The sequence below is a fragment of the Suncus etruscus genome, chromosome 3, assembly GCF_024139225.1.
Source record: "Suncus etruscus isolate mSunEtr1 chromosome 3, mSunEtr1.pri.cur, whole genome shotgun sequence".
NCBI lineage: Eukaryota > Metazoa > Chordata > Mammalia > Eulipotyphla > Soricidae > Suncus > Suncus etruscus.
Genome location: NC_064850.1, coordinates 18,058,528 through 18,081,935, shown reverse-complemented (window position 1 = coordinate 18,081,935; position 23,408 = coordinate 18,058,528). Strand labels below are relative to the sequence as shown.

Sequence of the window (23,408 nt, the reverse complement as noted above, 5' to 3'; positions counted from 1 at the left end):
GATGGGTGGGAACATTGCACTCATGAAGGGGGGTGTTCTTTTTATGATTGAAACCCAACTACAAACATGTTTGTAATCATGGTGCTTAAGTATATATTATTTAAAAATTAGAAAATAAAGCTTAACCAATAAAGGAAAAACAAAGAAACATGTAAAAAAAAAGTGCTACAATGGGGATCGAAGAGATAATACAGAATGCAGGACACTTCAATCTGTGTTCTATCCCTGGCATCCATATGGTTCCCCTGAGTAGCACCAGAAGTGATCACTGAGTGCAGCACCAGAAGTCTTGAGCACTGTTAGGTGTGACCCAAAAGCCAAAATCAAAACAAAAAGATACTACAATGACATGCCATGAGACAAATAATCTAGTGTCTTTAAAAGTCTGTCATAGGGGCCAGAGCAATAGCCTGGAAGTTAGGGCACTTGCTTTGCAAGCAGCCAATCTGGATTTGGTCCCAGAAACCCCATACCATCCCCTGCACTGCCAAGAGTGATTCCTGACAGCAGAAGTAGGAACAACCCCGAAGAGATAGCACAGCAGTAGAGCCTTTGCCTTGCACCCAGCTGATTGAGAACAGATGGTGGTTTGAATCCTGGCATTCTATATAGTCCCCCAAACCTGCCAGGAGCAATTTCTGAGCACAGAGCCAGGAGTAACCCCTGAACACCTGAATGCTACCTAGTATGATCCAAAAAACAAAAACAACAACAACAAAAAATGGAGGGTGGAGGGATCATCTGTCAGGGTAAGGTACCTGCCAGGCCCCGACACACTCTGCCGAGCATGAGAAACACGAAGGCCCTGTCTTCCAGGAACTTCCTTAATAGACTATTCAATACTTGATAGCTTCCAACTGAACTGCCACATATAAGTTTTCTTTTTCTAAAGGATTTAAGAATAGCCATACAAAAGACACAAGTTTTAAAACATCAGTAATACCATTTCTCAGCCTCCGAAAGATCCTGGTGCACACTATTGGTACTGTGCTCTCTGCCATGGAATGTCCGGATTTTGGGATACTCCTCTCTTCCTGCACATGCCTCTCTCATTTTGAAATTGAAAGCAGCTTGAGCTACTTGTTTATAATGCTTCTGGTGCAGTCGGATCTGTTGCTTCACTTCGTGCAGCGCATCCATAAAGAATCTTTCCACTTCTGTTCTCTCATCCAGGATACTCTTCGCCAGCTTCTTCACTCGATTCATTTCCTTGTCCTTCATTTCCAGAAGGTGCTGCAGGTTGTAGATTTCATAATGACCTGCTTGGTTCTCGATCATCGACTGGTGCTGCACTTTTAACACTTCAGTCTCAAACTCTTTGGTCATACACGTCAGGGCATTCTCTAGAGCCACTACCTTCTTCTGAAGAGTCTGTATCTGTGATCTCTGCTGAGTAAGCTGTAAAACCTTTTCCTTAACCAACAGATCTTTGGTTTCCTAAAAGCCAAAAAAAGGAGATGAAAATTTTTTTAATTAAAGAACATAAAAGCGCCTCATTAAGTTACCCTCCTTTCATGAGATTTGAGTGCGATGGCAGATTGAGATCAGCGGTATTTGGGCAACCTGTGAACAGGATGTAACAAATTCCCCAGGGTCTTTGTCTGGATTTATGATATACAGTGATTTCACTGATACTTTCCTTCCTCTAAAATTCTGAAAGATCAGGATTTTTTCATTATTAAAAGATACTTGGGGCCGGGCGGTGGCACTAAAGGTAAGGTGCCTGCCTTGCCTGCTCTAACCTTGGACGGACCGCGGTTCGATCCCCCGGTGTCCCATATGGTCCCCCAAGCCAGGAGCAACTTCTGAGCACATAGCCAGGAGTAACCCCTGAGCGTTACTGGGTGTGGCCCAAAAACCAAAAAAAAAAAAAAAAAAAAAAAAAGATACTTAATGGAGGCCGGAGAGATAGCATGGAGATAAGGCATTTGCCTTGCATGGAGAAGGATGGTGGTTTGAATCCCGGCATCCCATATGGTCCCTAGAGCCTGCCAAGAGCGATTTCTGAGCACAGAGCCAGGAGTAACCCCTGAGCGTTGCCGCTGGGTGTACCCCAAAAAATGCAAAAACCAAAACCAAAAACAAACAACAAAAAAAAGATCATCACTGGGCCATACAGATAGTATAGAGATTAAAGTGTGTGATTGATCCTGGTTTGACCTCCAGCACTTCCAGAGGTGACCCCTCCCAAAGCAATATCCCCCAACCCTGCCAGGTGTGGCCAAACACATTCCCAAACTCTCTCCCACCCCGGGCCTGCCAGGAGTGATTTCTTTTTTGTGGGGAGCCACACCTGGCAGCCTTCAAGGGTTACTTCTGGCTCTGTACTCAAGACACTACTCCTGGCAGGCTTGGAGAACTATATGAGATGCCAGGGATTGAATTCGGGTTAGCTGCGCATGACAAACACCCTACCCGCTGTGCTATTGCTCCACTCCCCACCCCCAAGTGATTTCTGAGCACAGAGCCAGAAGTAATAATGCCTGAGCGCTGCCAGATGTGGCCAAAAACCAAAACAAACAACAACCAAAAAAACCCAATTATTCAAAAAGCATTAAGCTCAGTTGAAATTTTCCTGTTATCTCCCTTGTGAATCAGCATAATGATATGATTATGCTATGATCAATGAAGTAGAAATGTAGGCAGGCCCCCAAGAAAACTTTTGTTATTTTTGGGCCACACCCAGCGGCATTCAGGGGTTACTCCTGGCTCTGCGCTCAGAAATCACTTTAGGGGGCCCGGAGAGATAGCACAGCGGCGTTTGCCTTGCAAGCAGCCGATCCTGGACCAAAGGTGGTTGGTTCGAATCCCAGTGTCCCATATGGTCCCCCGTGCCTGCCAGGAGTAACCCCTGAGCACCGCCGGGTGTGGCCCAAAAACCAAAAAAAAAAAAAAAAAAAAAAAAAAGAAATCACTTTAGGGAGGCTCGGAGGACCATATGGGGTGCTGTGGGTCAAACCCAGATTGGCCACATGCAAGTGAAACACCCTACCCGCCATGCTATGGCCCTGACTTCTCCAAAAAGATCTTTAAAGGGACAGGCATACTTTTCCCCTCTGGTCTTTCATCCTGCTATTGTAGTTTTGGTTATGGTTGAGTAATAATTAAGATGCATTATTAATTAATATTAATTAATTAATTAATTAATAATTAAGCCACTGCTATGAGCCTGGGGACACAGCCATATGTTATAGACTTTAGGAACCTGAATCTGCTACCGTTCTAACTCTGGCTTGTTTACCTTCAAACTTCTCTTAGACAAGCAAATAAAGTTGTACACAGTGAATCCATGGTTATCAGGACAGTTACTCACAGCTGAAGTAATTCAGACACCAACCAACCAAGGCAAATTGGTAAATCGGTATTCTAAGACAGTAGAAGATAGAAGTTATATTAATGGTTCTGGAATATTTACACATAGTTATTGTTTGAGAATCACCCATCTGCACCCTTCAAATTATTCCAGGCTTGGTATTCTGAGGTTGCTTGCTTTGTGTTTTGGGAGACCATTGGTGCCAGGGATCAAACTCATGGTTCCAGCCTATATACATATATACCCTTAGCATTTTTTGTTTGTTTGGTTGGTTGGTTTTGGATCACACCCAGCAGTGCTCAGGGGTTACTCCGGGCTTTATCCTCAGAAATCACTCCTGGCAGGTTCGGGGGATTATATGGGATGCCGGGATTCAAACCACTGTCCTTCTGCATGCAAGGCAAATACCTTACCTCCATGCTATCTCTCTGGCCCCAACAAATTATTTTTTTTTTTTTGTTTTTTTTTTTTTTTTTTTTTTTTTTTGGTTTTTGGGCCACACCCGGTAACGCTCAGGGGTTACTCCTGGCTATGCGCTCAGAAGTTGCTCCTGGGTGGGGGACCATATGGGACGCCGGGGGATCGAACTGTGGTCCGTCCAAGGCTAGCGCAGGCAAGGCAGGCACCTTACCTCTTGCGCCACCGCCCGGCCCCCCAACAAATTCTTAAACGTTCTTACACTGAGCACTGACTCCCCCAAAAAGGTCTTTAAAGGAACAGGCATACCGGCCCCTCCTTAGCATTTTTTTCTTTGGTTTTTGGGTCACACCCGGCAGCGCTCAGGGGTTACTCCTGGCTCTACACTCAGAAATGGCTCCTAGCAGGCTCGGGGGACCATATGGGATGCCAAGATTCAAACCACCGTCCTTCTGCATGCAAGGCAAATGCCCTACCTCCATGCTATCTCTCCAGCCATACCCTTAGCATTTTATATATACCAATTTGTTTTGTTCAAGCACACCTGTCTGTCCTCAGGGATCATGCCTGGTGGGGCTCATGGAACTATAGAAGGTGACAAGGATCAAACCTGGTTGGCTGCATGCAAATGTCCTACCTGCTGTTTTATCTCTCAGCCCCCAAATTCTTTATAAAACCAAATCAAATGCTTATTATAAGTCACTATATAAGTAATATTTCCTCTATAGATAGGAGAGGTAAGTTATACATACAGAAAAATTTGTCCCATTTTCCTTACTTTCTTTACTAATTAGTATTCATCAACCAGATCCTTAAAAGAAAATAAGAAGGGACTGGAGAGAAACTCAAAAGGCTGAGTCCAGGTTCTGTGTGCAGGAGGAGCTGGATTCAATCCCTCAGCACACCACTGGGAGTGACCCTTGAACACAGAATAGAAATAACCCTTCAACTTCAAGTTGAAGCCCCCACAAAGAGGAGAAATAAAATCTAAGTGAAACTGGGTACCTTTTCCTGTAAAAGGAAAGACTGATTCTTTTGCAACCTCTGGGAGTTCTTTTGTAGAGCTTCAGTTTCCTTCATGTGGTATGAGAGGGCTTTTTGGAGATAAATATTCTCTTTAAAAACACTTCTTCCCACATTGTTCAATTGCCTAAAATAGAAACATTCAAGCACGGATTTCAGTCACAGATATGACTGAACTAAAACTATTACCTTATCTGCCTTATTCCCCCAACATTAACATCAACACTTTCTTAGTTGGGGTTTGTGATCCCCAAGTTCTTGCTATTGGTAAAATCAAAAATTGTTTTTTTTTTGGGGGGGGCTGGAGAGATAGCATGGAGGTAAGGCGTTTGCCTTTCATGCAAGAGGTCATCGGTTCGAATCCCAGCGTCCCATATGGTCCCCCGTGCCTGCCAGGAGCAATTTCTGAGCATGGAGCCAGGAGTAACCCCTGAGCACTGCCGGGTGTGACCCAAAAACCACAAAAAAAAAAAATTGTTTTTTTTTCTGAAGCAGTTAAGAACATGACTACGCCGTGTTCTTGCCCATGTGACCAAGTTCAAAGATAGAACAAATCCAGCTTCCTGAATCACTGTAGAAGAGCAAGAAACAAGTCATCAAAATTTGAAGTTTACTTAACACAAGATAATGAAGAGTTAATTTTCACTACCCTCCATCATGACATCCTGGCAATGTTGCTACTATTAATTTCATTTTGAGATGAATAAATTTAATTTCAAATAATTTAAGGACAGGGGCCGGAGAGATAGCATAGCGGCATTTGCCGTGCAAGCAGTGGTTAGTTCGAATCCCTGCGTCCCTTATGGTCCCCCGTGCCTGCTAGGAGCTATTTCTGAGCAGATAACCAGGAGTAGTCCCTGAGCAATGCTGGTGTGACCCCCCCCAAAAAAAATAATTTAATGACAGCAGAGATAGGGGTTAAGGGGCTTGCTTTGCATGTGGCCAAGGCTGGCTTCATTCCTGTATGGTTCCCACTCCTAGAAAAAAATCCACGAACACAGAATTAGGAATAGCCTCTAGAAATGCTCAACCTCCACTCTCCCCAAAAGACTGAAGAAGGGGCTGAAGAGAGAACACAGTGGTAGGGTGTCCGCCTTTGCATGCTGCCGACATGGGATAGATCCAGGTTCGATCTCTAGCCTCCCATCTGGTCCCCCAAGCCTGCTAGGAGTGATTTCTGAGAGCAGAGCTAGGAATAATCCCTGAGCGCCACCAGGTATGGCCCCAAACAAAACAAAACAGAATACTGAAGAAATCTTCCAATAGTCAGAATATGTAGTGAAAAACCAAAACCTAAGAGACTGGAGTGACAGTACAGCGCCTGCCTTGCACGTGGCCAACCTGGGTTTGATCGCCAAGTACTACCAGGAAGGATCCCTGAATGCAAAGCCAGGAGTAAGCCCTGAGCATTTTTGGGTGTGGGTCTCCCCCAAAAATAAATTCTCCTAAACCAAAACCTACTTCAGAGCCCACAACTTTTCCTCCACATCTTGCTGCTTCAGAAAAAGTTGAGGCAAAAGGGACAGAGATACAAAAGAATAAAAAGAAACAGTCAGAGAAGTCAGAAAGTATGAAGATAACAGAACACAAAAGAGAAAAAGAAAGACCAGCCAAGAGGCAGCTGGCTGTCTTACACAATAGCTTCCTGGTGGGCTCTCTCAGCAAGTGTTATTAACTTCTTCTCAGCTTCTTGCTCTAGTCGGCGCTAAAAAAAGAAAATAGGTGTTTTAGTTTCAATTTTTTTCTTTGTTGGGTAGTACCTGTCAGTGCTCAGTACTTATTCCTGTCCTGAGCCCAGGGATCACCCCTGGTACGGCTCAGGGAACCAAGAGTGATGGTAGAAATCAAATCTGGTTGATCACGGCTGGAGCGGCGGCACAAGTGGTTGGGCGTTTGCCTTGGACGCGCTAACCTAGGACAGAACACGGTTCGATCCCCGGCATTCCATATGGTCCCCCAGGAGTGATTTCTGAGTGCATAGCCAGGAGTAACCCTGAATGCCACTGGGTGTGGCTCAGAAAGAAAAAAAAATCAGCTTGACTACATGCAAGGCAAGCACCTTAAGTGCTGTGTTATCTCTCCAGTCCCAAAACAAGCATTTAAAAAAAATTGGGTTTTTTGGTCACACCCAGTGGTACTCAGATGTTACTCCTGGCTCTGTATTCAGGAATCACTCCTGGTGGTGCTTGGGGGATCATAGGGATATCAGGATCAAAACTGGGTTGGCCGCATGCAAGACAAACACCCTCCAGCCCAGGAAATAGGCAGTTATATTATTAACAAAAATTTTTAAACATCAAAAGGTTAAGTAAAGTATAATTTTTGTTCCCATGAGCTGAAATACTTAAAAGTATTTGTAGAGGAGCCAACGAAGAGAAGAATGTGAACACAGAAACTTAGGGCAGCCCCCTCTAAGAAAGGAAAATAAATTTAAAAAATAATGTATATATTGGGCCCAGAGAGATAGCACAGCGGCGTTTGCCTTGCAAGCAGCTGATCCAGGACCAAAGGTGGTTGGTTTGAATCCCGGTGTCCTATATGGTCCCCCGTGCCTGCCAGGAGCTATTTCTGAGCAGACAGCCAGGAGTAACCCCCTGAGCAATGCCGGGTGTGGCCCAAAAACCAAAAAAAAAAAAAAAAAAAAAAAAAGTACATATAAAGGATTACAGAAAGTGGAGTTGAAGAAAATTTTGCTAAATACAATATGGTCAGAGTCATTTATTTATTTGATAAAATCTTACTGAATAGTAGTGTACCAAACTATTTAGATTGTAGAAATTTGTAGTGAACAAAGTAGATTAGATAATTTTTCTCATGGGAGCTATATTCCAGGATATGATTTAAATAATAAGAATAGCAAAAATAGGGTTCAGGGAGATAGTACAGGAGGTAAGGCGCTTGCTTTGCATGTAGCCAATCACTGTTCAAATCTCCAGTATCATATACGGTCCCATGAGCACCACCAGGGGTCACTTAGGAGTACAGAAAGCTTGACATGTATTATTTCCATCTCCCAAGCCTGTGAATTAGATGCTATTATCATTCCCCAAAACAAGGACTGAGAAAACTAAGGGCAACAACTAGTAAATGAAAGAGCTGAGACTCACATGCAGGGAAACTGACATGATATAATATCCCTAACAAGTAGAAAAAATAAAAGATAAAATGAATAATCTGTGGTAAATGCAATATATAAAATAATGGCCATGGGAAATGGCTCGAAGGGTTGGATTCCTAAATTAAATCCCCACCACAGCATGGTCCCATGAGTCTTGTCCTAGATTACTGTGTTTACCACCACCACCACCACCCCCGCAAGCGGTCCAGCACCAGCCATAAAAGGGGTCGCCCCTTTAAGAAAGACCAGTTCCAAGTATCATTTGGCTGGTTGGAGTTAAAAACACCTTCCACAAGTGAGGTTCAGGGTGGAGAGTTCAGGGTGGAAGAGGCAGTTGAAGCAGCAATCTGACCAAAGGGTCTCTACTCCTGGCTATTTTTGCCCTGATTTCAAGAGACCTTCGGCTGTATCTTTATGGACTATGCTTATCCTTTACTTTGTATACCTGTTCCTTTTACCTGGCCCTCAATCTGACCATACCCTGGTCCCAACCCCAGCTCTCTCTCTCCCTCTCTCTCCCTCCTGTGGCCTAGGGGTTTGTTATAAGGCCCTTGGCATTTCTATTTAAAATAGGTTGAAGTATCTTGTCAGAGTCTTGCCTGCTCAGCCTCTGACAGGTCTAGCAGTCCCACAAACTCTGGGACATGAGCAGTACTACAAGTGACTTCCAAGCATCACACTAAGCCTAAGTCCACCAGAATTGCCAGGTACAACCCCAAAACAAACATAATGATAAATATGTAAAATAATGGAATAGATAGTGATAGGGCTGTGTGTAAATGCATTTTATTTGAGAGGAGAGATTGGTTACACTTGGCAGGAGCCAGGAGCTATTCTTGACCCTCCCCCACAGGATCACTCCTGGAAGTGGGGAAATTGTATGCAGTGCCAAGGTCAGCTTTGTTCAAGGAAAGTGACTTAATCCTTTTTCCATTTCTCAGCAGAAGGTAATTAGAGTTTGGAGTTTAGGAAATCTATCTCTGAGGAAATAACATTTAAGCACTAAAAAATGAAAATAAGCCAGAGTAAGGAATAAAAAATACAAAATACAAAACCATGGAGGTGGGAGTGTTGGAGAGATAGCGAAGAGTTAAGGCCTTTGCCTTGCATAAGGCTAACTCCAGTGGGATACCTTGCAGTTGGATCCCCTCCAGTTGGATCTCCCACAAAGTGGAAAGTAAACTTCAGAAACACAGAGACATGGAATTTTGTGATATACCAAGGAAGATTTGAGCTCCCTCCTACCCTATCATGAGCATCCTAAATTTAACCTGATCAAGGGCGCATCTTAATGCACAGCAGAATGGGCCACTCCAGTTACAGCTTTCTTGAAGCTTTAGTTTCATAGAAAAAGCCAATGGATGTGTCCTGAAATCTTTTTTTTTCTTTTTCTTTTTTTTGTGTGTGTGTGTCCTGAAATCTTTTTTTTTTTTTTTTTTTTTTTTTTGGTTTTTGGGTCACACCCAGCAGCGCTCAGGGGTTACTCCTGGCTTCATGCTCAGAAATCGCTCCTGGCAGGCTCGGGGGACCATATGGGACGCCGGGATTCGAACCGATGACCTTCTGCATGAAAGGCAAACGCCTTACCTCCATGCTATCTCTCCGGCCCCGTGTCCTGAAATCTTAAGACAAATAAGCTCCCTTGAGTCCGGAATCCCTAGAGGAAATAACAGACTAGACTTATAAATATCCAGAACAGAATAAATTCTGTTTATAGATTTTTACCCTGCTGTGATTTAATAACACTTTGAGCTTTTAGGCCACACTGGTGGCTTTCAGAGTTTACTCCTGGCCCTGCACTCAGAAATCGCTCCTGGCAGGCTGGGGGTGGGGACCATATGGGATGCACCACATGCAAGGCAAAAGAAAAGGCCTCCTGCTGTGCTATTGCTCTGGCCCTGATAAAAATCTTTTAAAAGTACCAAGAAGATGTTTGTATGTCTCCTAATGTATGCAAATGCACTTGTTTTAATAAAATCTTTCTTAATTAACTTTAAAATGCCAAACCTTTTCTTCAAAAAATCTGCCTTCCAATCTTCTCAGAGTCTCCTGATGCTTTTGCTCTGTGATCCTTAAATTCTCCTTCAGCTAAAATTAAAGGAACAACAATTGAAGAGTGGTTAATAGGAAATGGAGTTGATTGTGGCACAATATAGAAAACATATAAAGAAGTATCTCTGTTTACCTCTTAATATTGAACACTGAAAAATCTATGTCCTTGACTCATATTTACCATAACCTTATATGCATTTATAAAATGAGTATTTGTTTCTGAAAAATATTTTTTTTTTATTTTTGGCCCACACCCGGTGATGCCAGAGGTTACTCCTGGCTATGCATTCAGAAATCACTCCTGACTTGGGAGATCATATGGGACGCCGGGGGATCGAAATGCAGTCCATCCTAGGTTAGGTTAGCGTGTGCAAGGCAGATGCTCTACCACTTGTGCCACCACTCTGGCCCGTTTCTGAAAAAATTTTAGTGAATAGGAGTTCTAGAACATTCAGACAAGTTGCTCCTATAATCATATTTTCCAGATATTCTCATTTTTTTTTGTTTGTTTTTTGGGTCACACCGGCAGCGCTCAGGGGTTACTCCTGGCTCCATGCTCAGAAATTGCTCCTGGCAGGCACGGGGGACCATATGGGACACCAGGATTTGAACCACCGTCCTTCTGCATGAAAGGCAAACGCCTTACCCCTCCATGCTATCTCTCCAGCCCCCAGATATTTTCTTTTTTTTTTTGTTTTGTTTTGTTTTGTTTTGTTTTGGGGCCACACCTGGCATTGCTCAGGGGTTTACTCCTGGCTGTCTGCTCAGAAATAGCTCCTGGCAGGCACAGGGGACCATATGGGACACCGGGATTCGACCAACCACCTTTGGTCCTGATCGGCTGCTTGCAAGGTAAACGCCGCTGTGCTATCTCTCCGGGCCCCAGATATTCTCATTTTATACAAGCTCACAGAATCTTAAAGTTGGAAAGGATATTAGGAACTAGATTATATAATTCCTATATAATAAAGGAATTCTTTCTATGAGAGAAATTTCTAGAAAGGATTATCAATGATTCATATCTCATAGTTTAATAGCCTGCCCTTTTATAAAAGTTCCCATTTGAGCAATAACACAGAGAGTAGGGCATTTGCCTAGACACAATTGACTCGGGTTTGATCCCCAATACCACATATGTTCCCCTGAGCACTTCCAGGAGTGATCTCTGATCACAGAATCAGGAATAACCTTGAGCACTGCCTGGTAGGCCCCCCAAACAAACAAACAAACAAACAAGCAGAACAACAACAAAACTTTGGAGCCAGAGTTATAGAATAGAGGGTAGGGCATTTGCCTCATATGCAGCCAACTAAAGTTCAATCCCCAGCAGCATGTAAGATCCCCTAAGTACTAAAAATGGTTGATCCAAAAGTAGAGTCCGAAATAAGCCCTGAGCATAGCCGGGTATGAGCCACAAACAAACAAACAAACAAAAAAATGTCGGGAGCCGGAGAGATAGCACAGCGGTAAGGCGTTTGCCTTAGATGCAGAAGGATGGTGGTTCAAATCCCGGCTCCCCATATGGTCCCCCGAGCCTGCCAGGAGCGATTTCTGAGCATAGAGCCAGGAGTAACCCCTGAGCACTGCCGGGTGTGACCCCCCCAAAAGAAATGTCAGAGAGGGGCCGGAGAAATAACAGAGCGGTAGGGCATTTGCCTTACATGAGGCTGACGCAGGAGGGACCTGGTTCAATTCCCAGCACCCATATGGTCCCCAAGTCTGCCAGGGGCGATTTCTGAGTGCAGATCCAGGAGTAATCTCTGAGCATCGCTGGATGTCGCCCAACAACCAATCAATTAATCAATAAATAAAGTTTTTTTTAAAAAATGACAGAGAGGATCCAGAGATGTAGTCAGTGGTAGAACAGATATTTCACATGTAGAAGACCCTGATATGATTCCTAATCCCACACAAAAATAAATGAATGGCATTTGGAAATGGGAAAAAGGAAACCAACAAGTATAAGCACTACAGCCTACAAATATGTATTTGTTTTATTAGATAAAACTAGTAGATGAAATTAGTAGATAAAATTAATCTTTCCAGGGCCAAAGCAATAGTACAGTGGGTAGAGGGCTTGTCTTTCTCCTTCCAGGCACAAACAAATTTGCTTCAAATTTTTCATTACAACACAAAGGTAAACAGAATTATCAAAACTTAGATCATGAGGCTGGAGCAGTGGCACAGCTGTAGGGTGTTTGCCTTGCACGCAGCTGACCTAGGATGGACAATGGTTCCATCCCCTGGCCTCCAATATGGTTCTCCAAGCCAGGAGAGATTTATGAGCACAGAGCCAGGAGTAACCCCAACCCCCCACCCCGAGCATCACCAGGTGATGGCCCAAAAATAAAATAAAAAAACACTTAGATCTATGAGGGTCAATTTGAAACAACAGTAACATCTCTCAATGATGTTAATAAAGTTATTGTCTGAGGATTTACTGAGCTATTGTTGAACCTTCTTACTGGGCTTAGTGGTCTTCTATGGAACTTTCCTATCAGGTTTATCCATGATTCTACTAAGCTGACATTCTATGAAGTTATCAGCCCAGGCTCAATAGATCTGGAACAAAAGTTGATAGCTTGATAGGTTATTGTGAAGCTAGGCCAAGACTGTCGGGTGTGGCGGTGGGGTATCATGAAGAAAAGGGAATCTGCCTTTACCCATTCTGAGAAGGTCCCCGAGTTTTCAGCCCATAACAGATTACCTGGGAAAAATCAGCGGCCATTATTTCTTTTAGAGTTTAGTAAAGGAGCTGGGCCGGTTTCCTCCCTTCTTTTTTCTTAAAGTATCTTTTGGGAACCGGAGAGGTCAGTGGATAGGAACCTTGGTGTAAGATATGGTTGGCCCAGGTTCGATTCCCAGCGTCCCATATGGTCCCCCTATCTCACCAGGAGTGATTCTTCAGTACAGAGCCAAAAATAACCCATTAGCATCATTGGGAGTAAGCAAAACCAAACCAAAACCAAAACAACCATCTTGGCCTTCCCACAGCTCTCTGAAATATATTTCACCACTAGGTGGCAACATTACCATTAAGGAATACCACATCAAGGTGGCCTGTATTCCAATCTGTTCTAATCTCTTGATTCAAAATGTACTGTATACTATACTGAAGAAGGCTATTTTGAGAGTTTTTAAATGGTTAAGGAGCTTATGTTGCTTCCATTTTCATGATTTTTCTTAGGAGAATATTCAGCTTGATTCAGGTATAATTCACAAAATTTTATAGCATATGTTTTATGAAAGAATTCCTCACCTCTAATTAGAAACCTTGGTACTTCTTCAATTTCTTTTTGTTGTTGCTGCTGTTCTGGGACCATATATGGCAGTGTTCAAAACTACTATTCCTGGCCCAGTGTAGCTTGAGGGACCATGTGGTGACAGAGATCTAACCAGGCTACATGCAAAACATGTTCTCAGCCTCTTGAGCTAGCCCCTTCAATGATATTTTTTTATAAAAAAGATCCACTTCGCATTTAATAAAATTTTATTGAGCATCAATATCTTTGTAGATTTTGTATCTTTTACAAGGAACAATTGTTCATGTATCCAAAAATATATAACAGTATGAAAGATAAAACAAATGAAAAATATAATATCAAGATGGGTTAAGTGAAAAAAGATTCACAAAATGCTCAGGAAACAAGGAAAAGAAAATATAGTAAAGGGTTAGGCACTTGCCTTGCATATGACTAAGTCTAGTTTCATCCCCAGCAATGTATATGTTCACTGAGTACAGAGCCAGGTGAAAGGCATAAGGAAACTGTAAGTTGTAACCCCCCAAAAAACAAACAAAAATCCACACCACATTTCTAAAAGAAGACAATTAATTTGTTGTTGTTATTTGCCACACCCAGCAACGCTCAGGATTTACTCCTACTCTGCACTTAGGCATCATTCTTGGTGGGCTCAGAGGACCATATGAGATGCTGGGGATTGAACCCGGGGACCACACAGGTGGTGCTCAGGGTTTACTCCTGGTTTTGCAGTCAGGTTTTACTTCTGGGAGGCTCTGTAGATCATATAGGTCATACCAGGTCATTGCAATACAAGGCAAGTGCTCTACCTACTGAACTATCTTTCCAATCCCAGAAAGTAGTTGATTTATTATTATTATTATTATTATTATTATTAACCATTATTATTTTAATTACTTTTTTCAAACAAGGAATCTCAGATCCAGAAAAGTGAAGACTATCAAGACCTATATAAGGCCTGTGCATGAAATCCATGGTCTTGACCATTATATCTTATCTCCTTTACTCCTGTGACTAAAATACCTTCTAAATCTAGCAGTCAGCTAAACTATTCAGTTGCTTATACCACTACTACAATAGTAGTGGTGGTTGTTGTTGATGGTGGTGGGGTTGTGGGGGTGCTGGTGGTGGAAGTGGTGGTTTTGGGGGTGGGGTGATGGTGTCTGTGGGGGTTCTGGTGGTGAGGATGTTGATGGTGGTGGGGTTGTGGGGGTGCTGGTGGTGGTAGTGGTGGTTTTGGGGGTGAGGTGATGGTGATGATGTGGGGGTGCTGGTGGGGGTGGGGGTGCTGGGGGTGCTGGGGATGGCGGTGGTGAGGATGGGGGTTGAAGGGGGTGATGGGTGGTGATGTGGTGGTGGTGTGCTGGTATTAGTGTTGTTGTTGGTGGTGGTGTTGGTAACAATAATAGCAGTATTTGTGTAGATTCATTTGTGTATTACAGCCTACTAATTCCAGGAAATTTCCTAGCAGATTGTTAAATGGTTAGCAGGTTGAAACTAGGCACGATCCAAGTTTTATACTAAAGAAATCATTAAATGCTACAGATCAGAATCATTTTTTTTTGAAGAGCAACACAGCAATACATTTTATGTTGGAGAACAAAATAGAATTCTATATGACATAATCTAAGACTTTACATATATTGAACTCAGTTCATTCTTACTACAACATTATGAGACAGTAATTTGTATTCTCTCCATTTTAGAGTTGAGAAAACCAAAGTAGAGAGGTTAATTACTCGAACCAAAATCTCAAAGTTGATTTCAGCATACATCTGTCACATCTACATCATTATTATTAATATAATAAAATTATATTCTCTGCTTAGGAAATGTAAAGTAAGGAAAAGATCATAGCCAGGTCAGAGACAAATTTCTGAAAGCACTCAGTTTTCCTCACTCCATCGTTATATTCCCTCTATGTTTCCTAAAATTAACATTCACCACACAGTGTGTGCCAGGAGTGACCCCTGAGCACAATTGACAGGTATCCCTGTGTACACAATCAGGTATACCATAAAAGAAATAATAATAATAATAACAACAATAATAAATTTGTTCTAAAAATATAGGAGTTTTCCACTTTTCCCCTAACATTTTCCAAGAATTGTAGTTTGTTTTTATTGCAGTCACACTAAAGGTTTCATCACCAATAAACATGAGAAGAGTATATCAGCTAAGATTTGAGTACATAAATAAACCAATGATTGGGAAACGAAAAGTTAAACCCTTAAGACCTTTGGCATCTATCCTTATTATTCGGAGTGAATGGCTATGAAAGTTTATGCAATCATAAGTAGTTGATTCTAATTTCCCTTAAATAAAATAAAATAAAATAAAAACTTACATCATCTAATTCTTTCTCCACTTGGATTTTTCTCCTCTGGAATTGTTTTATTGTTTTCAGTTCTGTCTGAATCATGCCAATTTCATTGGCTTTTTGATTGAATTGTGTTTCCAGCTCATTTATTTGCAAAATATACATTTGTTCCTGTATGCATAAAGACAGGACAATAGGTTAAGAAAATGAAAAATCTCACAGAGTCATATTCTATTTTAAGACTTTTAATTTGTCTTTATAAGCAGAGCTCCAAAAGGAGTATCTGGTAAGAGGCAGGTCTGGAAGCAAATGTTGATGCAGGACATAAACACATTGAAGAGGTACAAGAACAGGTTCAGGAAACACAGCACTCATTCAAGGATTTCCACTACTTAAGCCTTCTGCTCCAAGAAGGAAAGCAGCTTAGAAGAGGAAGAGTGAAGAATGAGCGCCTGCTTTCCTCAGACCCTGCTTTTATTGACAAGAACCAGGCCACATTCTTGGGTGAAAGAGGAATACCAAGTAAGGAATAATCCAATAATCCCATCACCAGATCACACACGAGGGTGGAGTATGAATACTGAGCAGTCATCCAACAGTCTATGATATTTGCAGCAATATTTCCTTTATATTTTTGTAAAATTTAATTTTTTTTGGCTTTTGGGCCACACCCAGAGGTGCTGAGGGGTTACTCCTGGTTCTGCACCCAGAAATAGCTCCTGGCAGGCTCGGGGAATCATATGGGTTGTTGGGGATCAAATCCAGGTCGGTCATATGCAAAGCAAACACCCTTACCCACTATACTATCACTTGGCCCCCTACATATTTTTCTTGGTGTTTTTTTTTTTTTTTTTTTTAATTTTTTTGGGCCAGAGCGGTAGCGTGGAGCAGTAAGGCGTCTGCCTTGCCGGTGCTAGCCTAGAACGGGTAACACTTTGATTCACCGGTGCCCTGTATGGTCCCCCAAGCCAGGAGTGATTTCTGAGCACATAGCCAGGAGTAACCCATGAGAGTCACTGGGTGTGGCCAAAAACAAAAACAAAAAAAAATTTTTTTAATTATTTTTATGTATTTATTTTTATCCCTACATTTTCTTTTAAGTAAAAGCAAATTTTATTTGGAGGTACTGAGAAAGAGGAGGGAGAAAATAAAAATAAAAAGAAAAAAAGAGGGAGAGTAACAAGTAACATGCTCAAGAGAGAATATGACTTTGGGTTCTCCCAAGGCAGAGAGCCCTGGTATATAGCGCAGAATAAAAAGGAAAGTCCGCATCTGAAGAAGGGAGATGTGGGCCACATGTGCTCAAGTACCATATACCCAGGCATCATATGTGCCATGAAATTTATTTTTAAAAACAAAACTAAACAACTGTCTTGAGTTTTGAGGGAGAAATCGGAATGAGTTTATCGTTATAGAAAATACAGATATTTTGTACTAGAGTATCACAGGTAGGCTGCTTTGCCTTGCACTGGATGACCTGATTTAATCCTGCCATCCCTTATGATTCCCAGAGTCCTCTAGGAGTAATCCTTGAGTGTAGAAGCAGGAGTAAGTCCGAAGTGTAGAATAAATCCCCAAGTTGTGAGATCACACAGCACACTGCATCTCTCTCTCTCTTCCCTCTCTCTCTCTCCCCCCCTCTCTCTCTCCCTCTCTCTCTCCCTCTCCCTCCCCTCCCCCTCTCTCCCTCCCCCTCCCCCTCTCTCCCTCCCCCTCCCCCTCTCCCCCTCTCCCTCTCCCTCTCTCCCTCTCCCCCTCCCCTCCCCCTCTCCCTCTCCCTCTCCCCCTCTCCCCCTCCCCCTCTCTCTCTTCTCTCTCTCTCCTCTCTCCCCTCCCTCTCTCCCCTCCCTCCCTCCCCCTCCCCCTCCCTCCCTCCCCCTCCCTCTCTCTCCCCTTCCCTCCCCCTCTCCCCCTTCCTCTCCCTCCCTCCCTCCCTCCCCCTCTCTCCCTCCCTCCCCCTCCCTCCCTCCCTCCCCCTCCCCCTCCCTCCCTCCCCCTCCCCCTCCATCCCTCCCTCTCCCCCTCCCTCCCCCTCCCCCTCCCTCCCCCTCCCCCTCCTCTCCCTCTCTCCCCCTCTCTCCCTCCCTCCCCCTCCCTCCCTCCCCTCCCTCCCCCTCCCTCCCTTTCCCTCTCTCCCCCTCTCCCTCCCTCCCTCCCCCTCTCCCTCCCTCCCCCTCTCTCCCTCCCTCCCTCTCTCTCTCTCCCTCCCTCTCTCTTCCCCCTCTCCCTCCCTCCCTCCCCCTCTCCCTCCCTCCCTCCCCCTCTCCCTCCCTCCCTCCTTCTCTCTCTCCCTCCCTCCCTCTCTCTCTCCCTCCCTCCCTCTCTCTCTCCCTCCCTCCCTCTCTCTCTCTCCCTCCCTCCCTCTCTCTCCCTCCCTCCCTCTCCCTCTCTCTCTCCCTCCCTCTCTCTCTCCCTCCCTCTCCCTCTCCCTCTCCCTCTCCCTCTCTCTCTCTCTCTCCCTCCCTCCCTCTCTCTCTCTCTCTCTCTCATTTTGTTTTATTTTGTTCCTGGCTCTGTACTCAGAAATTGCTCCTGGCAGATTCAGTAGACCATAAGGAATGTAGGGATCCAACCCAGGTCTGTCCCAGATCAGCTGAGTGCAAGGCAAATGCCCTACCTCTGTGCTATTGCTCCAGTCTGTTTTCTCTTTTTACTTTTGTTTGTTCTTTTGTTTTATTTTGGGGATACACCTAGCAATGCTCAGAGCTTACTCCTAGCTCTGTGTTCCTGGCAATGCTCAAGGGACCATATGGATATTGGGGATCTAACACAGGTCAGCTGCATGCAAGGCAAGACCCCCTACCTGCTGTACTATTACTCTGGTTTTTTGGGGTTTTGGGGGGGTTTTGGGTCACACCCAGCAATGTTCAGGGGTTACTCCTGGCTCTGCACTCAGAAATTGCCGTTGGCAGACATGGGGGATCATATGGGATGCCGGAATTCAAACCACAAGGCAAATGCCCTACCTCCATGCTATCTCTCAGACCCCTGCACTATTACTCTGGCTTCTCTCTTTCCTTTTTACAGAGAAACTCTAAGCCTAAAGTAAGAATTGGAATTTATTTCTTTTCTTCTCAGGGCTAACTTTACCTCAGCCTGAGAAGCTTGTCTCTGACCCCTTGGTGTGTGTGTGGGGGGGGACCAGTTCACCCACCATGTAAGTCCAGTGGGTCTCAGGTGCACCTGGCTGAGGTCTTCACAGGCTGGGAGCACTTTAGTGTCTCTGCCTTGTAGAAGTAGTCTGTGCCAGCTTTTACCAGGAAGGACTTCCCAGTCACTCACCCTATTGACAATAGGCACAGGAAGAAGAGGACTGGGGAAGTAGAAGAAAAGAGGAGGAGAGGGGGCCGGAGAGATAGCATGGAGGTAAGGCATTTGCCTTTCATGCAGAAGGTCATCGGTTCGAATCCCGGTGTCCCATATGGTCCCCCGTGCCTGCCAGGAGCAATTTCTGAGCATGGAGCCAGGAGTAACCCCTGAGCACTGCCGGGTGTGACCCAAAAACCACAAAAAAAAAAAAAAAAAAAAAGAGGAGGAGAGGAAAAAGACAAGGAAGGAGAAAGAGGAAAAGTGGAGGAGAGGGAATAAAGGGCTAATCACACCATATAAAAAAAATGACATGAACTAGCCAAAAAAGTGAAAAGGCCCTCACGCATGAAAAAAATGTTCAATTTACCTCATCATAAGAGAAATGCAAATTTAAATAGACTACAATGCCATTTATTTTATTTTTTTTTGGGGGGGTGCATACCTGGTGGTGCTCATGGACTACTCCAGGTTCTGTGCTCAGGAATCATTCCTGGAAGTCTCAGCTAACTTACATGAGATGCCAGGGATTGAACTCGGGTTGGCTGTATGCAAGGCAAACCACCCTCCCTGCTGTACTATTGCTCGGGCTCCGTGAACTACCATTTCTAACCTAGCATGCTGATTCAAATCTAGTTTGATCCCTGGCAATGGGCAAAGAGTCACCTTATTGGTGGTGCTGCTCTTCTGTCAGTAAGGCTCTTGCATTCGTCCTAGCTTGATACCTGAGTTGGTGGTCAGAGCTATTACATGCTTGGGGGAATTAAATACAAAATAAATAAATAGTAAAATCAAAATTTTAAATTAAATTAAAATGAAATCTAGCTTGGAATGTATGCTTTTGCATGCAGTAGTTATGGGCTCAGTCCTTGGTCTCCTTAGCACCACTGCTGGGAGTAGCACCAAATACTGCCCTGAGGGACTCCCAAATCAATCAATTAATTGTATTAGAGTATTATAATAGAGATTTTATGTCAGGTAAGCTACTTCTACAAGCAGTAAACCCAGGTCTAATCACTGGTATCCCATAGTCTCTCACTTCCTGCCAAGAATAATCCCTAAGTGAGAGCCAGGAGTAAGATCTGAGCATTGTTGGTAAGAAAGACACATACTCTCTTCTAAAAAAACCTCCTGGGCCTGGGCCAGAGCGATAGCACAGTGGTAGGGTGTTAGCCTTGCATGCAGCCAACCCAGGACAAATGGTGGTTCAAATCCTGGCATCCCATATGGTTTTCTAAGCTGGCCAGGAGTGATTTCTGAGCACAGAGCCAGGAATAACCCCTGAGCTTCACCGGTGTGGCCCAAAAAATAAAAAACAAAGAAACAAACAAACAAACAATAACAAAAAAAAACCTCCTGGGCCTGAGAGATGAGCTATATCTTTTGGATGTGATCCCAAAATCAAATAAATATAATCAAATGAATAAAATTACCTCTAAGGAAAAATATGTTGTTGAGTGGTGGCATAATCATAAAAAGGAATTCTAATTTTATCCCTATTGGTATCTATCCTAAGAGGATGGGTAAGTGACTTGGAAATCTGCACTATTTTCACTAGTCTACGTTGATGGTAGTGTAACTATTAGTATGCAGTGTGAAGGGTGGGTTGAGAGACTGCCACATAATACCTTAAGCATCAGGATTTTGGGTGAAAGGCAAAGGAGATAAAACAAAAGCCCTGTGTTACTGCATTTGAAAGTATTAATATGAGGGCCAGCACAATAGCACAGCGATGGTAAGGAGTTGGCCTTGCACTCGGCCAACACACGACCAACCCAGCATACCATATGGTCCCCCAAATCTGCTAGGAGCAATTTCTGAGCATAGAGCCAGGAGTAACCCCTGAACGCTGCTGGGTGTGACCCTCCCAAGAAAAACAAAAAAAAATCCCCCCCAAAGAAATCCCCCTCCCAGGAGCCAGAGCAGTTGTGCTAGAGGTATGGCCTCTGCCTTGCAAGTGCTACCCTAGGACGGACCACGGTTTGATCCCCTGGCGTCCCATATGGTTCCCTCAAGCCAGGAGCAATTTCTGAGCATCAATGGGTGTGGTCCCCAAATAAAAAACAAGCAAAATTTTTTTTTTTTTTGGTTTTTGGGCCACACCCAGTAACGCTCAGGGGTTACTCCTGGCTATGTGCTCAGAAGTTGCTCCTGGCTTGGGGGACCATATGGGACACCGGGGGATCGAACCGCGGTCCGTCCAAGGCTAGCGCAGGCAAGGCAGGCACCTTACCTTTAGCGCCACCACCCGGCCCCCACAAAATATTTTTTAAAAATATTTTTTCTAGACGTTTACTGAAAAATTCCATGAAGATCAAAAACTCCAGATTAGTAAGTAAGTACCAATACTATCAAATTTGTTTCTAATTTTTCTACAATAATCTATTTTTTGTTACTTTATTTTTTGTTTTGGGGGCCACACCCAGTGGTGCTCAGGGGTTACTCCTGGCTATTCACTCAAAAATAGCTCCTTGCAGACTTGGAGGACCATATGGGACGCCGGGGGATGGAACCCAGGTTTATCCTGGGTTAGTCGCATGCAAGGCAAAAGCCCCACTGCTGCACTATCAATTTTTTTTTTTTTTAACTTTTGAGCTTCAGTTCAATCATATGTCAGATTTTAAATCAGGGAGTTTCTGAGAGGCCCTATTCATATACTCTCATTGTGTATGAGCTTGTCAGAAAACTGACCGCACAGTAAGGCTTACTGTATATAACTCACCAATTTGTCCTTTTCCTCTTGTGCTTTTTCCTTGGTTTCATTTAACTGCTGTTTCAACTTTTCGATCTGTAGGAAATGAAAATACAGGAAGTAAATTTACACACGGCTAACCTGGATTTAATCTCTGGTACAATATATGGTTCCCAAACCCCACCGGGCATAATCCCTGAGCATAAAGCAAGGAGTAAATCCTAAGAACCACTAGGTATGACCCCTCGCCAAACAAACACTGAAACTCTAGAGACTGGAGAGATTTCAAAGAGCTAGAGCACTTTCTTTGCATTCAGAAACCCCAGCTTTAATCCCCAGGACAACATGGTCCCCTGAATTGGACCTGAAGTGACCTCAGAGCACTGATCCTGGAGTAGCTCCAAGCATTGCAGGTGTTCCACAAAAACAGAACTAAAATTTTGCACTCCCAAAACTTGAGTTTCTCCTACCTTCCCCACTCCTCCTCATCTCTGTCCCTGGTAACCATTGTTCTGTTTTGTTTCTAAAGAATTTCCTTTGGTTTTGGGACCATACCTATTGGTATTAGAGATTACTCTTGGCAGAGCTTGGGAGGAATGTTGCCAAGTGATGAAAGCCTGGACCTCCAGCATGCAAAGTATAAACCTTGCATGCACTTCAACTATCTCACGTCCCAATTTCTGTGCTTGACTATTATTTATGTACTTCAAGAATTCATCAGACATGAGGCTGGAGCGGTGGTACAGGGCGTAAGGCATCTGCCTTAGGCACGCTAGCCTAGGACGGACTGTGGTCCAATCCCCCGGCATCCCATATGGTCCCCCAAGCCAGGACTGATTTCTGAGCGCATAGCCAGAGCATCACCAGGTGTGGGCCCCCCCCCCCAAAAAAAAAAGAATGCATCAGACAGTACTTCGGTGACTGACTAGTTCTTAAGTTTCATTCATATAACCCAGCTTCTAACAAAATATCCCTCTTAAGGAAAGTTAGTATATGGGGCCTGAGAAATAGTACAGTGGTAGGGTATTTGCCTTGCATGCAGTGGTTCTAATCCTGGCATCCCATATGGTCCCCTGTGCCTGCCAGGAGTGGTTTCTGAGGGCAGAGCAGGAGTAACCCCTGAGCAAGGCCAAAACAAATAAAGTTAATATAGTGATAATATGAGGCAATACAGATGAGTGCTGGAAGGACCAGTTTATTGTAGGAAGCTCCCCACAAGTAATGTAGTAGTGAAGTTGGGATAGAGAAGTTATCACTATGACAATGGTAGTTGGAACTGATCATGCTGGACAAAAACAGAGATAAAGTGATAGGCATCGGGGCAGGGCGGTGGCGCTAGAGGTAAGGTGTCTGCCTTGCCTGCGCTAGCCTTGGACGGACCACGGTTTGATCCCCCGGCATCCCATATGGTCCCCCAAGCCAGGAGCAACTTCTGAGCGCATAGCTAGGAGTAACCCCTGAGTGTCATCAGGTGTGGCCCAAAAACAAACAAACAAACAAACAAACAAAAAAGTGATAGACATGGCACATCTTCATTAACAATAGTGCAAACCACTAAAGGGGAAAAGGAAGAGAGAGGAGAGAGAGTGAGTGAGAGAGAGAAAGAGAGAGAGAGAGAGGACAGAGGGAGGGAGGGAGGGAGGGAGGGAGGGAGGGAGGGAGGGAGGGAGGGAGGGAAAGAGAGAAGGAGGAAAATGGGAAATTAGTGGTGGGGAATGTGCACAATGAAGGGTCTGAACCCCAATCATGAACAACCTTGTAAGCATGGTGTCTAAATAAAAGGAGAAAATATATTACTTTATTTTTGAGGGGACTGCATAATATTATGCTGTATGCACAAGTCAATCATCTCTTAATAACATTTATTGAGAGGGCCAAATCTGAAGTTCTCAGGAGCCACTCCTGGC

General features: G+C 43.9%; 1 protein-coding gene across 1 annotated transcript in view; it reads right to left on the bottom strand.

Annotated features, from left to right (window-relative positions):
• BBOF1 (basal body orientation factor 1) overlaps nt 1–23,408 on the bottom strand; it is a 36,151-nt gene that overhangs the window by 4,908 nt on the left and 7,835 nt on the right. Inside the window, exons 3-8 of the mRNA XM_049770283.1 lie at nt 21,532–21,597; nt 15,531–15,674; nt 9,879–9,959; nt 6,388–6,458; nt 4,736–4,880; nt 944–1,437 (exon numbers count right to left, since the gene is read on the bottom strand). Of these exons, the coding sequence (XP_049626240.1) occupies nt 944–1,437; nt 4,736–4,880; nt 6,388–6,458; nt 9,879–9,959; nt 15,531–15,674; nt 21,532–21,597 (1,001 nt within the window). The remainder of the gene's footprint in view (nt 1–943; nt 1,438–4,735; nt 4,881–6,387; nt 6,459–9,878; nt 9,960–15,530; nt 15,675–21,531; nt 21,598–23,408) is intronic.